At 39.7% G+C, this 15,465-nt stretch overlaps 1 protein-coding gene across 4 annotated transcripts in view; it reads right to left on the reverse strand.

Annotated features, from left to right (window-relative positions):
* Nucleotides 1-15,465, reverse strand: part of SMYD3 (SET and MYND domain containing 3) — a 713,262-nt gene that overhangs the window by 522,991 nt on the left and 174,806 nt on the right. For 3 of the 4 annotated variants that reach the window (XM_045877596.3, XM_054508102.2, XM_045877595.3), the window contains 2 exons: nt 2,343-2,450; nt 424-481 (listed from right to left, as the gene is read on the reverse strand). In XM_045877596.3, the coding sequence (XP_045733552.1) occupies nt 424-481; nt 2,343-2,450 (166 nt within the window). Of the gene's footprint in view, nt 1-423; nt 482-2,342; nt 2,451-15,465 lie in introns of those variants that run through there. The other variant, XM_064594436.1, reaches the window with a different exon arrangement.

Consider the following 15,465-nt stretch of genomic DNA (forward strand, 5'->3'; position numbering starts at 1 on the left):
CTCCCTGCTCAGCGGGAAGCCTGCTTCTTCCTCTGCCACTCCCCCTGCTTGTGTTCCCTCTCTCGCTGTGTCTCTCTCTGTCATATAATAAAATCTTTAAAAAATAAAATAAAAAAATAAAAATAAATAAAGGACCAGTGACCCCAAATGTTCCCTGGAACCCCCTTGTTCACATCACTGTTCCCTGGCATCAAAAAGAAACAAAGATCAGGTTCTAGTACTTTACAAACTCCTAAAAGGCCAAGACTACCCTAGAATAAATTAAATAAGCTAATGTGTCAAGCATATATAAAAACATGAAAAGGTTTGTTAGATTTGCCTCACATAATAAGGAGACAGAAAAACAATGTTAAAAAGAAAGCAATGCACAAGGTCAGCAAATAAATGATAGGATTCTTTTGGTGCTGATAGACAATCACTTACTTGACTCCAGATCATAAAATGAGTAAAGTTTCTCCGATTCAGACGGTGTTTCTTCCATCTATGAGGCAAAGGGGGAAAACACCAAAAACAACTTCAAGTGCTCCAATATATCAATGAATAAATTTGAATCTCTTTAGATATTGAAATGAAACTCTATTTAATGAGACAATGCTGCATATATTCCTCCTCTTCATCACTTTCTGAGAGTTGAATTATTCAATCAGTAACAATTTTAAAATAAAATCTGTTATGACTTACCCCATCAATTTGATTTCCAATTGGAAAATTCTTTTATAAGAAGTTCTCACACTTTTATTTCTTTTCCCCAGCTCTACCCACAGACTTGTATCACTGTAAGGATTTTACTACTAATCATTATAGAAAAGCAAAGATGGATGAATAAAAATAAGAGTTTACCACAAACTGCAACCTTCACCAAATTACCTTACCTTAAGTCAAAAGTCATCAATGTCCTTATCTAAAACATAGGAGAATCATAGATTCCCTGGGTTCCTGTGGGGATGAAATGAGGTCTATCCTGTAAAGCAATTAGCACGGGGCCTAGAAATCCTAAGTGCTCAATAGACCGTATCTATTATTATTATTATTATTATTATTATTATTATTATTATTATTATTGCCTAGAAATCCTAAGTGCTCAATAGACCGTATCTATTATTATTATTATTATTATCAGTGCTTTCTATTAGATTCTGATCCAGTAGGTCCTGGTTCTCTATCATTCTGATATTAATAAAGTAAAAAAAAAAGTTCAGCTTCAAATATAATGATCATACTTTTAATATCTAGCAACTAAAGAAATGCATAACAAAGTTGATCTGAATTTATTAATGCTTTGAAATAAATTTGTATTTTTTAGTTCCACACAATATATATATTTGCAAATTAGTAGCTAAATATATGATAGGTGTTATATACTCAGTCCAAAGACAATTCCCATTTGGTATTCCACATCCAGATTTTTTAGAAGTGAGATAAATTGATATATAACACTGTGTTAGTTTTAGGTGTAAAAACATACTTTTACATGATTAAAACTCTCTATAAAATTTTATAGCCTTCCCCTACCCCAAAAAAGTCAATAAACAACAGGACAGAACAGAGCTGGAGCCTGAAATAATTTGAGAAAGAGACATTCACATGAAAGCTTTTGGTAAAAGGGAGTCTGGAGGGTATCGCCACAGAACCCAGTGTTGGTTTAGGCAGAGTAGGGGAAAGACTGAAAAAGCAATCTCAGTGAAACCTGTCTATAAAAAAAAAAAACAAAAAAAACCACTCATCCATGTAAGAGTAATTATCATCATCATGTGATTAATAGGGAAATGACAAGTTTTTGTCTTAAGATACTCCTTGGTATAATCTACCTTCTACCTTCACATGGGTTTAAAGTAGGCCTTAAATAATAATAATGAGGCACCTGGGTGGCTCAGTCGGTTAAGCGTCCTACTCTAGCCTTCCGCTCAGGTGGTGATCTCAGGGTCATGAGACTGAGTCCTGCCTCCGGCTCTGCACTTAGCAGGGAGTCTGCTTAAGATTCTCTCTCCCTCTGACCCTCCCCCCACTCACACCCTTTCTGTCTCTAAATAAATAAATAAAATCTTTTAAAAAAATATATGAATAATACATACAACTGCAAGTGCTTTGGTTAATTAAAACCCAAGCATGGGGCGCCTGGGTGGCTCAGTTGTTAAGCGTCTGCCTTCGGCTCAGGTCATGATCCCAGGGTCCTGGGATCGAGCCCCGCATCCGGCTCCCTGCTCCACGGGAAGCCTGTTTCTCCCACTCCCTCTCCCCCTGCTTGTGATCCTGCTCTCACTGTGTCTCTCTCTGTCAAATAAATAAAATCTTAAAAAAAAAAAAAAAAAAACCCAAGCATATTTCATGAGTTTTATACTCACAAGTTTGAAAACAACTCTGCCAAGCAGTCGAACAGAATCCGGGGGATACCTGGGTTTGCAGCTTTTAAGGCATTTGCATTCCCACTTGTGGTCTGGCCAACCTTTTTTCTGTTAAGACAAGAGTGGGGAGGGCATATGTTGTAACTTTCATTTACACTGGTTTTGACGTGGAGAGTCATCAACATTAATTTAATGTCAACAGCCTAAATATAACTGCAAAATAGAAAACGAAAGCAATATTCTAATACTATTAATGATGCAGAATCTAGTCTTTTCTAAGCATGTAATTACCAGGCGTGGACATCAACAATTCTCCTCCACCTCTGCCCTTTAATTTACCCCGTGGTTATTACCTGGCTGGTGGAGTCCAAGGAAGAATCATTATGGCTTACTTAATAATTTATAAGATAGTCTTTTATCTTTTAGCTGATTAAATAGGATTCAATAAGAGGCAGTAATTTTGAATACAAAAAGAAAATATCACACCAAATTAGAAAATAAACACATGGTTCAAGAAGATCAAAACAGGGCAGATAGCCTTCTGAATTTCTGTGCTGCTTTAGAGAGTATAGAAGTATCAGGGGCTAATATAACAATAAATATGAAACCTTTTGTTTTTGAAGACCATACAGCAAGGGGTTATTAACTAAAATGACCAAATGTCATTTGCCCAGGACCGCTGTGGTTTATTTATGTTGTCCTGGCCTAATCATTAATAGTACCCCTTTTCATTCTGAAAAGTGTGCTGTGGATGATAAATTATTCGGTCACTTAACCCACAATCCTACCTATGTGCTGGTGTGGCTGAAAAGACCAACAAGCCAGTCACCAATCCCGCATCGCTGAGAAGAGCCAACAGTGGGGAGGAGGACACTGTCTCCCTGAATCTTGGAGTCAGAAATGTCATGGCTCCTTCACAGGGAATGACCTCTATAGAGAAATACAATGCAGAGTATCTAAGACTTAACCCTGGTGAGTGGGAAAAGACTCGACTAAATGTCTGATAGGTTCTATTCCAACTGAGAGCTGGAAGTTCCATCACTGAAATGCCTGACACTCACACACATTCTTGCTTCAGAAACTGTAAATATGCCTCCCAACTTCTGGCCCTATAAAATCCCTCCAGGAGGAACTCTCTCTTTTCTACCTATAGCACAAACACGCAGTGCAACCAGAAATACAAATCTGGGGACACCTGGGTGGCTCAGTCGGTTAAGTGTGTGACCTTGGCTGGGGTCGTGATCTCAGGGTCCTGGGATGGAGTGCCACATCGGGCTCCAAGCCCAGCGGGGAGTCACCTTGTCCCTCTGCCCTCCCCCTACTCGTGCGCTTGCGCACGCTCTCTCTCTCTCAAATAAATACATTTTTTTAAAAAGTCAAAAATGATGCAGCTACTTTGAAACTGTGAGTTTCAAGCCAGCATTTTGCTCAGAAAGACTGCCAGTGTTGAGTTCCTGGGTGAAGGTGTGGCTTGTCTGCTATTTCCTACAAACCCAAATCTTGAAGGCAAGGTTTGCAAGGGGTACAATACTTCTTTCATCAACTGAACCCATGACTGCCTCACTTCATTTCTTCTTATCCACTACAGCAATGCTCTTAATGTGATGTTTGTGATCTTTTTGCTTTTTTAGTATTTATACTTCACTCACTTCTAAACAAGACTGAGTTGCTTCCAAATGAAGATGTATATGAAGTAAGGTTGTAAAATTAGAAATGGAAAAATGTTGAAGTTACAAAAAAAATAGTCCTCAACCATTTACTTAGCTTTCTGCAGTATGTCAGACACACGGCTAAGCAAATAAAAAAGGATATTTCATTTGATTTTTCACAATAATACAAATGGTAGATATTATCCTTACATTAAAGATGACTAAAGTAAAGCTGGGTGGGATCTTACCACCAAGCTACATAAACACAAAAGAGAGTAAAAATTCTTAGTATCCTACTCATGAGAGCTTGATAATCACCATACGTTTATTTGATTTGCTTTTTGGCAAGGCAAAAAATAAAGCATAATGGCTTATATAATTCTCATCTGACAGAAAAGAAAAACACAAGCTTTACCAAGTATTAAATCACAAGAGGAATTTATTCCAAGAATGCCAATCAACGTACTGGACAATTATAATGGCCATCATATAGCTACTTTCAATGTCAGTACTCACTAAACTGCATAATATTAAACTGTAAGTCAGTAAAAGAAAATGTTTCTATTATTTAGGGGGCTAGTCTTAGACCACCAATTAGCAATTTATCAACATGGGTGAGATCTCTTAAAAAATTATGTTCCATTGTCAATTAAGTTTGAAAACCGCTACATAATACACACCCTGCTTAGAGAATGGAAGTAATTTAGTTTGCTAAAAAGCTCTGCATGAAAGAAACTTGTATAACTTAGTTAACACAGAGTTTCCTGTGATTGTTACGGCCATCCTTTGGGAAATTAGGTTGGTATATATGGACTCAGATATAGCTATTTACTTTCTTTCCTTCACCTGATCTTTCAGCGAGAGTGGGTTTAACAGACAAATTCATGATCATTCACACTGATAGAAAACTAGAGTGCTAATATTTTTTATTTCTGACTGACGGGTGAACCACAACTTTGGTGGAAGAGTTTTCATTTAGTATTAATAGTTGAGAAGGCTGATAGATGCCCTCATTGGACTGGCTGTGTAGGCAGGAATGAACCACAGTACGAATGGGTCTCTGAGAAAGCCCTCTGGCCCTGTTCAAAGCCTGAGCAAGTGTACAGATGACAAAGGATGGCACCTAGCAAAAGAAGGTTGAGACCATTTGGACCAAAAAAAATCTAAAAAGAAGATTTTATTCAACACTTGTAAGTACAAGAGATCATCCACAACTCCTTTGTTATGTTCTGAGCATCTCAGTCTCCTGCTAGCTTACCACAGTGAAGTAACTACAAAATGTACCCCTAGGTAACGAACCTGTTGATCGGTTAGATAACATTATTTAGAATTAAACATCCAAATTTTGGAGAATTCCTGTCAAAACAACTTTAGGTCTTCAGCATAATTAATATTGCACTCCTATTTCTCAGAAATTAGACTAATTAGAAACTAGACAGTATGCTTCTTAAAGCTATTCCTAAATCAATGCATGAAAACACCAGAGAACATACTTATCTTCCCATTTGTTTCAGGAAAAAGATACTCATTCTTTTCATCTAAAAACCAAATTAGATCTATATAAATATAGAAAGTAATCATACCACTTAAAACTGGTCTATAGCATAGTGCCAATGTACAGCCTACTTCATATCTCTCCATGATATTAAAAACCATGTTTTTGGGGCGCCTATGTGGCTCAGTTGGTTAAGCGACTGCCTTCGACTCAGGTCATGATCCTGGAGTCCCGGGATCGAGTCCCACATCGGGCTCCCTGCTCGGCGGGAAGCCTGCTTCTCCCTCTCCCACTCCCCCTGCTTGTGTTCCCTCTCTTGCTCTCTCTCTGTCAAATAAATAAATAAAAATCTTTAAAAAAAAAAAAACAAACATGTTTTTAAAACAGTAATTATTAGGATTTACTGCTCAGCATCACCATCGCATCTTACCATACGGCTCCCTAACAGAAGCATACCACAGAAAAGGCTTACAAAGCAATCTCTTTAATAACCCCATTTGACACTGAAGCAAAACCTCACAATCTCACAAGAGCATTATCTAAATTGTACAAACTTTAACCTTGGTCTAGACATCAACAGCACATAATATATCTGCCAGTTTTTCAAAGACAACCTCCTTGATTTACTTTTTCCTATTTTCTTCCCTCACTGCAATGTGGGATGTAATTAAGATTTTTTTCACAATATTGGCTGCAATGCTTCCTGTTCTGAAAGCTGAACATTATCAATGATGTACAATAAGCACAAATTAGCATGAAAGACAAATGAAATTAAAATATTGCATTAAGATACAAAGACAATGGGAAAAAGAATTTTGGATGGAAAAAGGAAATGAAGACATCTACAATGATTCCCCATGTCAGTACATACAGGACTCAGAAACCACTCTGGAAATCTCTATATTTTCATGTTCTATAGTACTTATAGTGACTCAGAACAAAAACTAATTAAGTAAACCAGTAGCTCCCAGTGGGGGTAACCCTAATCTTGAGGGTTGTTTGGAAAATGTATGGGAGCATCCTTATTTGTTAGGATGCCTGGGGAGAGACATGGGCACTGAGTGGCCAGGAACCAGAGATGCTGGACATCCCACGTGGGATAGCTCCATACAATGAAGAATCAATTCTTCCAGGCGCCTAAGTGGCTCAGTCAGTTAAGTTTCCAGCTCTTCATTTCAGCTCAGGTCATGATCTCAGGATCGTGGGATCGAGCCCCACATCAGGGTCCACACTCAGTAGGGAATCTGCTTAAGGATTCTCTCTTCCCCTCCCTCTGCCCCTCCCATGGTTTGCATACTCTCTCTTTCTAAAAAGTAATAAATAAATAAATCTTAAAAAAAAAGAATCAATCATTCCAAATCCAAGATGACTTTTAAATATCCAATCATTTGAGCCTGGTTTGGGTAAAACACATGACCTGGGCTCAGCAGATATTTTTTCTGTAAGAAGACCAGATTCAATGATCTTGGAAGGCAGCCTCCCAATTATAAAATCGATGACTCTGTAATATCCATAGGAACAGATATCTGAATTATGTCAAAATAGGTCCGAAACTTGCCCACATTAGGCTTACATAGCTGAAAATTTGGAACAGTATTTTTTTCAAATTTTGGATCATTAAGGATGAAGAAACTGGCTTAAAATATACAAACAGAAAATAAATTCTTTTAAGTCATTTATTCAACAATTTTATCACTAATACCACTAACTGAACATCTTCTGTCTGAAAGACTGTTATGATCTTTTTACCACATAGTCATGATCCATTCCACTCACAAACAATATTGACAGAGATTTCCTATGAGCATAACTTGGGATAGTTGAGTTGCCATGAAACTTGCAGGAAAGAAAAGAGACCCAACAGCTATCCAGTCCCTCACAAACCATTTAATAGCAAATAAACAGTATCTCCCTCTTCATGCTTCAAAAGCAGTCCAGTATTGAATTTCAGGTTGGCAGATACACAAAAGTCTAAAAAGTTGGAAAAAGAAAACTGGAAAGCTAAGCCAGGTGTCTCAGCTGACTGACAGATATTGATTAAAATCTTGCATAAAATCTCCTCAGAGCACACAAGAGACCTAGTGATAGACTTTAGACTTGCACTTTCAAAGCTTACTGAATGCTGCATCAAGTGTAGAACAAGAGTGCCTTCCCACTAGCCTCAATCAAACTAGACAGATAGACCCAAATATAAAGATGGAGTAAGGCAGGAGAATTGTCATAGGGCATCAAATTGACAGAAGAAACAAGAAAAAGTATTCCTTCTTCGGAAAATGGAAATTACGGTCTCCTGGTTAACTGAGGAATCATATAATAAATAATAATATTAGTACCCCAAAGTGATTCAGTGATCATCTAGTGTACGATTCAGGTCAAATCCATTCTGCCACCTGCTTTTATAAAGTATTATTAAAACATAGCCACCCTTACAATCTACACTCCCTCCTTTCACATGACAATAGAGTTGAGTAGTTATGACAAATCTATAGCCCACAATGCCTACAATATTTATTATCTGAACCACTACAAAAACGTTTGCCAACCTCTGATCTAGTGAGAGATCATATGAAGATGGAAAGACCTAATTGATATATTTTAGCTAGAAAGGCAAAATAACTCATTTACCTCTACAGACTTCCAAACTTCTTTGAAAGAAACCTCCATGCTGGATTAATCAGAATGTCAGCACCAAGTTCTAGAGTAACATGGTGATGGAGCACATGTATTTTAGCCCCTGGTACAAGTAATTATCAAGTTTTTAACTCCCAAAGTGTATTAGAATGGCCGTCAATGAATGAGGAGTTCAACATCATGTCTAGAAAGTGGAGGTAAGAGAAGCTACACAAACAGGACAGTGGAGGCCACATCAAATGGCAGTTACCCTCAAAGTCTTTTCTGAGAGGGGAGCCAACCTACCAAGCAGAAATCCAACAGGAATCTAGCACCAAAGAGTTTATGTCGGGCACTGAAGGGGATTGAAAAGTAGCATTAAAAAGAGAGACTTAACCAAAAGTCTGCATGGTACCAGTCTGAAAACACCTCTTTACTGCTGGAATGATTTTGAGTAAGCAGAGGAGTGTCAAAATGGAGAATCCAGATAAATTTGAGGAATTTGAGAAACAAGACAGAGGATCATAGGGGAAGGGAGGGAAAAATGAAGTAAGACGAAACCAGACAGGAAGACAAACCATAAGGGACTCTTACTCTCAGGAAACAAACTGAGGGTTGCTGGAGTGGAGGGGGGTGGGAGGGATGGGGTGGCTGGGTGATGGACATTGGGGAGGGCATGTGCTATGGTGAACGCTGTGAATTGTGTAAGACTGATGAATCACAGACCTGTAACTCTGAAACAAATAATACATTATATGTTAATAAAAATTAATTAATTAATTTTAAAAAGAGAGAGCAGACACGAGGTGGATAGGGGTGTGGGGAAGGGGAAGAGGGAGAGAGGGAATCTTAAGCAGGCTCCATGCCCAACACAGAGCCAGAAACAGGGCTCCATCTCACAACCCTGAAATCATGACCTGAGCCAAAATCAAGAATCAGACACTTAACTGACTGAGCCACCCAGGCACCCCTAGACAGGACCTATCTTTGTGTTCCAGAACAGAATGTAAATATTAACCTTGATAATACAAAAGTGAAGGTACAACTGGCAAATTATGGGAAATAGGGTGATAAGAGAGGGATCAGTGGGAACACTAATATGTTCACCTTTAAAAGGAGGGAGTCAAGAGACACTGTCTATAAAGCAGATCCCCCTTATCCAAGAGGGATAGTTCTAAGACTCCAGTGGATGCCTGAAACTGCAAATAGTACCAAACCCTATATATACTACTTTTTTCCTACACATACACACCTAGGAGATGTGACTAACGGGTAGTATATACAGCGTGAATATGCTGGACAAAGAGATGATTCAGGTCCCACATGGGAGGAATTGGACAGTGTGGGACAGCGCAAGATTTCACCACGCTTCTCAGAACAGCATGCAATTTAAAACTTACGAACTGTTTATCTCTGGAATTTTCCATCTAATATTTTTGAGATGCAGCTGACTTCAAGTAACTGGAAATGCAGAAAGGTTAATTGTGGCTAAGGGGAGATGACTATTCTTGATAAAACATAGATGGAGGTTTGCCCATATTGTTTAAAGTTACAAACTCGAGAAGGGGAAATTGATCCTAACAGATGTGTAACAGTTATCCCGAAACTAACAGGGCCAAAGCAGATTTTTCCGATCTGAGATGTCTTACATAGTCTTCCCCACATCATAAATGCAATCATCATCTTCCCAAATGCTAAAGCCAAAAACAAGTCTTTCTATATTCTTCTTTCCCTCCCCATCCCATATTCATTCCCCTTTTATTTTTTTTAAGATTTTTTTTTTAAAGATTTTATTTATTTATTTGACAGAGAGAGAGATAGCTAGAGCAGGAACACAAGCAGGGGGAGTGGGAGAGGGAGAGGCAGGCTTCCTGCTGAGCAGGGAGCCCGATGTGGGACTCGATCCCAGGACCCCAGGATCATGACCTGAGCCAAAGGCAGATGCTTAACGACTGAGCCACCCAGGCGCCCCTCCTTTTATTTTTTTCATGCAGTCCCCGCCCCTCTTCTGAGCTCCACACAAGCATATCAGTTACCTATTCAACATCTCCACAAGTATGTTCAATAGGCACAAACTCAAAACTTGGGTATTAAACTTCCCCTCCCAGAACCTGCTCTTCCCTTAGATTTCTGTAAGTCACTAAATGGCACCACCATTCACCCAAAGCTGCTCAGGTCAGAAAGTTGGAAGTCACCTCTGACTCTTCTTTTTGCCTCACCTCTTACATCTAACCTATTGGCAAACGTTCAGCTACACCTTCAAAATATGTCTCAGATGCAATCATTTCTGAAAGCCTCACTGCTACTATTCTAATCCAAGCCATCCAAGCTCTTGACTAGATCAGTGCTTAGCACACACTGAACTCTCGAACCAATGAATGAATATTCAGCATATTCAGGCAATGCTTCCTTCAAATCTGCCTGATCCTCTTTGGTGCCACTACTGTAATCCTAGCCACCATCATATGATGACCAGATTACTATCATAACCTCCTGACTGGCTCTTCATCCCCTACCTTTACTCCTCTGTAAGCTATCCCCACAGCAGTCAGAAAGATTCCTTTAAAATCTCAATCACACATTAATAATGACCCTCCTTCCCCCCTTACAACTCTGTAGTAGCAGCCCATCACACACAGATGTATATTTTTATGTATATTTTTAGCCATAGCATATAAGGGCCTTACCATAACCCAGCCCCTCCCAGCTCTCCAATCTTATCTCCTACAACCTCTGCTGCTGCCCCTGGTCCACCCTCTGGCCTTCTTTTTTTTTTTTTTTTTAAAGATTTTATTTATTTATCTAAGAGAGAGAGAATGAGAGAGAGCACATGAGAGGGGGGAGGGTCAGAGGGAGAAGCAGACTCCCTGCCAAGCAGGAAGCCCAATGCGGGACTCGGTCCAGGGACTCCAGGATCATGACCTGAGCCGAAGGCAGTCGCTTAACCAACTGAGCCACCCAGGCGCCCCACCATCTGGCCTTCTTATCCTTCTTGAACACACCATATTCATTCTTGCTTTTCCATTTGATGTGCATCCAGCCTGAAACTCTTTTCTCCCAATCTTGGCATGTCTTGATTACTTCTTTCAGGTGTCCACTCAAATGCCACTCCTGACAGGTCTTAGATTGACAGACAGATTAAGAGATGATAAGACAAGTAGATAGACAGGTAGGTAGGTAGGTAGATAGATAGGTAGGTAGATAGAGACAGATCTCGTTACAAAGAGTATAGATATATCTATATATTTCTCCCAATGTCTATACATTTGATATACAGAAATATGTATACAGTGTGTGTACATAGGTACACATATATGTATATATGTATACACAAACACACAAAACAACCTCCCAATCTCTATGCTTTTACCCCCTTTATTTTAGGCACAAAGATAATATTATATATCACTTTATTAATTTATTACCTGCCTTACTGAGAAAATATAAGTTCCATTGGGCAAAGGCTTTCTTTCTGTGTCTTGTTCAATAATATTGTGCCAGAGCCTAGAAAAGTCCTGGTGTTGACCCTATTTGCTAAGTAAATCAGTGGATGGATGGATCCATAATCAGGTCCTTCCTATCCTCACTCACTAGCCTCACCTCCAACTCCTATTTTTTCCTGTATTTATTTTTTTTTAAGACTTAAATTTTTTTAGTGGAGTTTTAAATTCACAGCAAAATTGAAAGGATGGTACAGAGAGAGGATGCCCATATACTCCCTAACCATTCCACATGCACAGCCACCTGTATTATCAACATCCCCACCAGATGGGACATTTATTACAAGGGATGAACCTACAGTGAAATATCATTATCGCCCAAAGTCCACGGGGAACACTGTTGCTGTCCGTTCTATGGGTCTGGACACATGTACAGTAACGACTATCCACCATTATCCAACTCCACTTTCTTCCTCTAACATGACAAGTTTGTTCCTGCTTCAGTTCCTTCACATCTGCTGTTCTTTCTATGTAAAACATCTGTTCCAGAGCTTTCCATGGCTGGCTATTTTTGGCAATTAGATCCCAGGTCAAATGGCACCTCTACAGGAAGTCCTTCTGTAATCACCTTTTCAAAGGTGAGCTCCTGCTCATCCAAAGCACATTCACTCATATAATTGTGGGTAATTGTCCCTATCTGTCTCTCCCGCATCCATAATATAAGCTTTAGGAAAGCCAGGATCTTCTTCACTTGCTCACTGCTAACTGCCCACCACCCCAACCCGCAGAATAACTTAGAACAGGGACTAGCTAGTAGCTACTCAAGAAATATCTATTGGATAGGGGCACCTGGGTGGCTCAGTTGGTTAAGCAGCTGCCTTCAGCTCACGTCATGATCCCAGGGTCCTGAGATCGAGCCCTGCATTGGGCTCCCTGCTCAGCAGAGAGCCTGCTTCTCCCTTTCCCTCTGCCTGCCACTCTGCCTACTTGTGCTATCTCTGTCAAATAAACAAATAAAAAATATCTTTAAAAAAAAAAAAGAAATATCTATTGGATAAACTCTGGAGATAACTATATAGGAAGAGGGAGAAGAAGTAGATGCTGACATAGGTGAGCTAAATCCCCTTATCTACCAGCACAGGAAATCAATGGATAATGCCTACACAGATGGGTCAGGAAATACTTCCCCACGTAGATTCTAAAAAGAACCAAACTCAGATACAGAGAACTGAAAGGCAGTTGCCACAGGCAGGGAGTACGGCATTAGGGAAATGAGTGCAGTGATCAGAAGGTACAAACTCCAGGTTATAAATTTTAAAAGTCTTGGAGATGTAATATACAAGACGGTGACTATAGTTAATAATGTGTGTGTATGGGCACCTGGGTGGCTCAGTTGGTTAAGCGACTGCCTTCGGCTCAGGTCATGATCCTGGAGTCCCGGGATCGAGTCCCACATCGGGCTCCCTGCTCAGCAGAGAGTCTGCTTCTCCCTCTGACCCTCCTCCCTCTCATGCTCTCTGTCTCTCATTCTCTCTCTCGCAAATAAATTAAAAAAAAAAAAATCTTAAAAAAAAAACTGTGTGTGCACATGTGTGTATGTGTGTGTGTGTGTACATACACACGTATTTTTTAAGTAGGCTCCATGCCCAGCATGGAGCCCAATGCAGTGCTTAAACTCACAACCCTGAGATCAAGACCTGAGCTAAAATGAGGAGTCCGATGCATAACCGACTGAGCCACCCAGGCGCCCCAATACTGTATTGTGTATTTAAAAATCTCTAAGATGATAGATCTTAAAAGTTCTTATCACAAGAAAGATTATAATTATTTGTGGTGATGGACGTTAACTAAACTGATCATGATGATCATTTCATGATATATACATATATCACATCATTATGTTACATACCTAAAACTAACACAGTGTTGTAGGACAATTATATTTCAACTAAAAAAAATAAAAAGAAAGATTACTATGGACAGATTATTTAAAGATAACGTAATGTTTCAAAAACTAATTCCAACCAATGAGTATCACTGATGAATGTATTCATTCATTCACTGAACCAATCATGTTACATCTGCATCAGGGAACAATAATGTACCCCCTGAATGAGCCTGGCTATCTAACTGCAGAAATGGCCAATTAAACCAATAATTAAGATAATTTCTGTGTGGGGGCGCCTGGGTGGCTCAGATGGTTAAGCGTCTGCCTTCGGCTCAGGTCATGATCCTGGAGTCCCGGGATCAAGTCCCGCATCGGGCTCCCTGCTCGGCGGGGAGTCTGCTTCTCCTCCCTCTGACCCTCCTCCCTCTCCTGCTCTCTGTCTCTCGTTCTCTCTCTCTCAAATAAATAAATAAAATCTTTTTTTAAAAAAAAAAAGATAATTTCTGTGTGAATAAGGAGGGACACAAACTAGTCTTGGGAGTTTAGGAAAGGAGGGAATGACATTTAATCTGGGTTATAAAGGATAAGTAGAAGGAGTTCAGTAGGTAGGGGGTCAAGTCTGGGTCCAAGCCCAAGGACTCACATAGTCAAAGGCTCAGAAGTAAAAGCGTAGCAAAATCCACAAGCTTGAATTTCATCCTGAGGAACAGGGCCAGGCTTTCCGCTAGCGAGTGACGGCCATGCTCACACTCTAGAACAAAATGATCGCTCTGGCTCCCATGTAGGAAGGAGGAAAGGAGGGGGCAGGAGCACAGACTGCAGTCAGTGTAGCATAGAGGTCAGAGGCACATGCACACGAGAGCTGGTGAAGAAACTAGAGAAGTGAACCAATTTAGATCTTAAGTAGTAAAATCAGCGGGACATGTTGATTAACTGGGCGTGGGGCCAAGAAAGGACATCAACTGAAGATGATTCCAGCCTGACAACTCAGACTGCTGGGTGGTTGGTGGATTATTCACTGCGGTTGAAAATCGAGAACAAAAGCAGTTTTGGGCAAAGATCATGCACTGAGGTCCTGCTATATGGCACTTGAGATATGGGTGCACCACCAAAGTAGAGGTACCCCGTAAGGCATGGGTCTGGTTCTTGGGAGAAAGGAGAAGGCTGGAGATGGAGTCTCAAGAATGATTAATGTACAGATGCCAACTGAAGTCATGGGAGCAGATGGGACTACTCAGCAGGTGAATGCAAAGTGAGCAAAGACAAGCTTGGGGCCCCAAATGTTGGTAGGAGTCAAAAACTTAAATATGATCAAATAATTTCAACCTTTACACGGTATTCTCTTTTTATTTACAATTAGATATGAAGCCAACTTCCCTACAGAACACTCAGTTAATGTCCTATCAGTCTGAAGCCTGGCACAGAACTATTTATGAAAGAAACAAAGGGCTTGGTTTTCTCCATTATTACCATTATTGAGTGTTATATTCTAGACCCCCAACTTATTAAATCGTCCTGTTAGTGCTGACTAATACTAGATTCATCACAAATAAATCAGATCATTCTATAACTAAACATAAAGTGTAAACCCACAAATAAGACTCACATTTTAATTTTTTTGTTAAGATTTTATTTATTTATTTGACAAAGAGAGACACAGGGAGAGAGGGAACACAAACCGGGGGAGTGGGAGAGGGAGAAGCAGGCTTCCTGCTAAGCAGAGAGCCCGATGCGGGGCTCGACCCCAGGACCATGAAATCATGACCTGAGCTAAAGGCAGACTGAGCCACCCAGGTACCCAAGACTCACATTTTTAAAGAGGTCTATAATTACTAAATAAAACAGACCCTCACCCTGCTAATACTTTTTAAAAGTATATAAATTGTAATTTGGTACAGTACACAGCTGCTTATTTTGCTCAGCAGTTAATTCAATCAGAAATGTAGATATTATGAAGCAAGTTAAATCCAGAAGAAGTAAAATAATAGTGAATTTGCTTGAAATTGGTTTACTTGTTAGCAACATTGCAAATTTTGAGTGT

This window comes from Mirounga angustirostris, unplaced genomic scaffold (genome assembly GCF_029215605.1).
Source record: "Mirounga angustirostris isolate CCGP_5_RB_7025 unplaced genomic scaffold, mMirAng1.0.hap1 SCAF_6, whole genome shotgun sequence".
Classification (NCBI taxonomy): Eukaryota; Metazoa; Chordata; class Mammalia; order Carnivora; family Phocidae; genus Mirounga; species Mirounga angustirostris.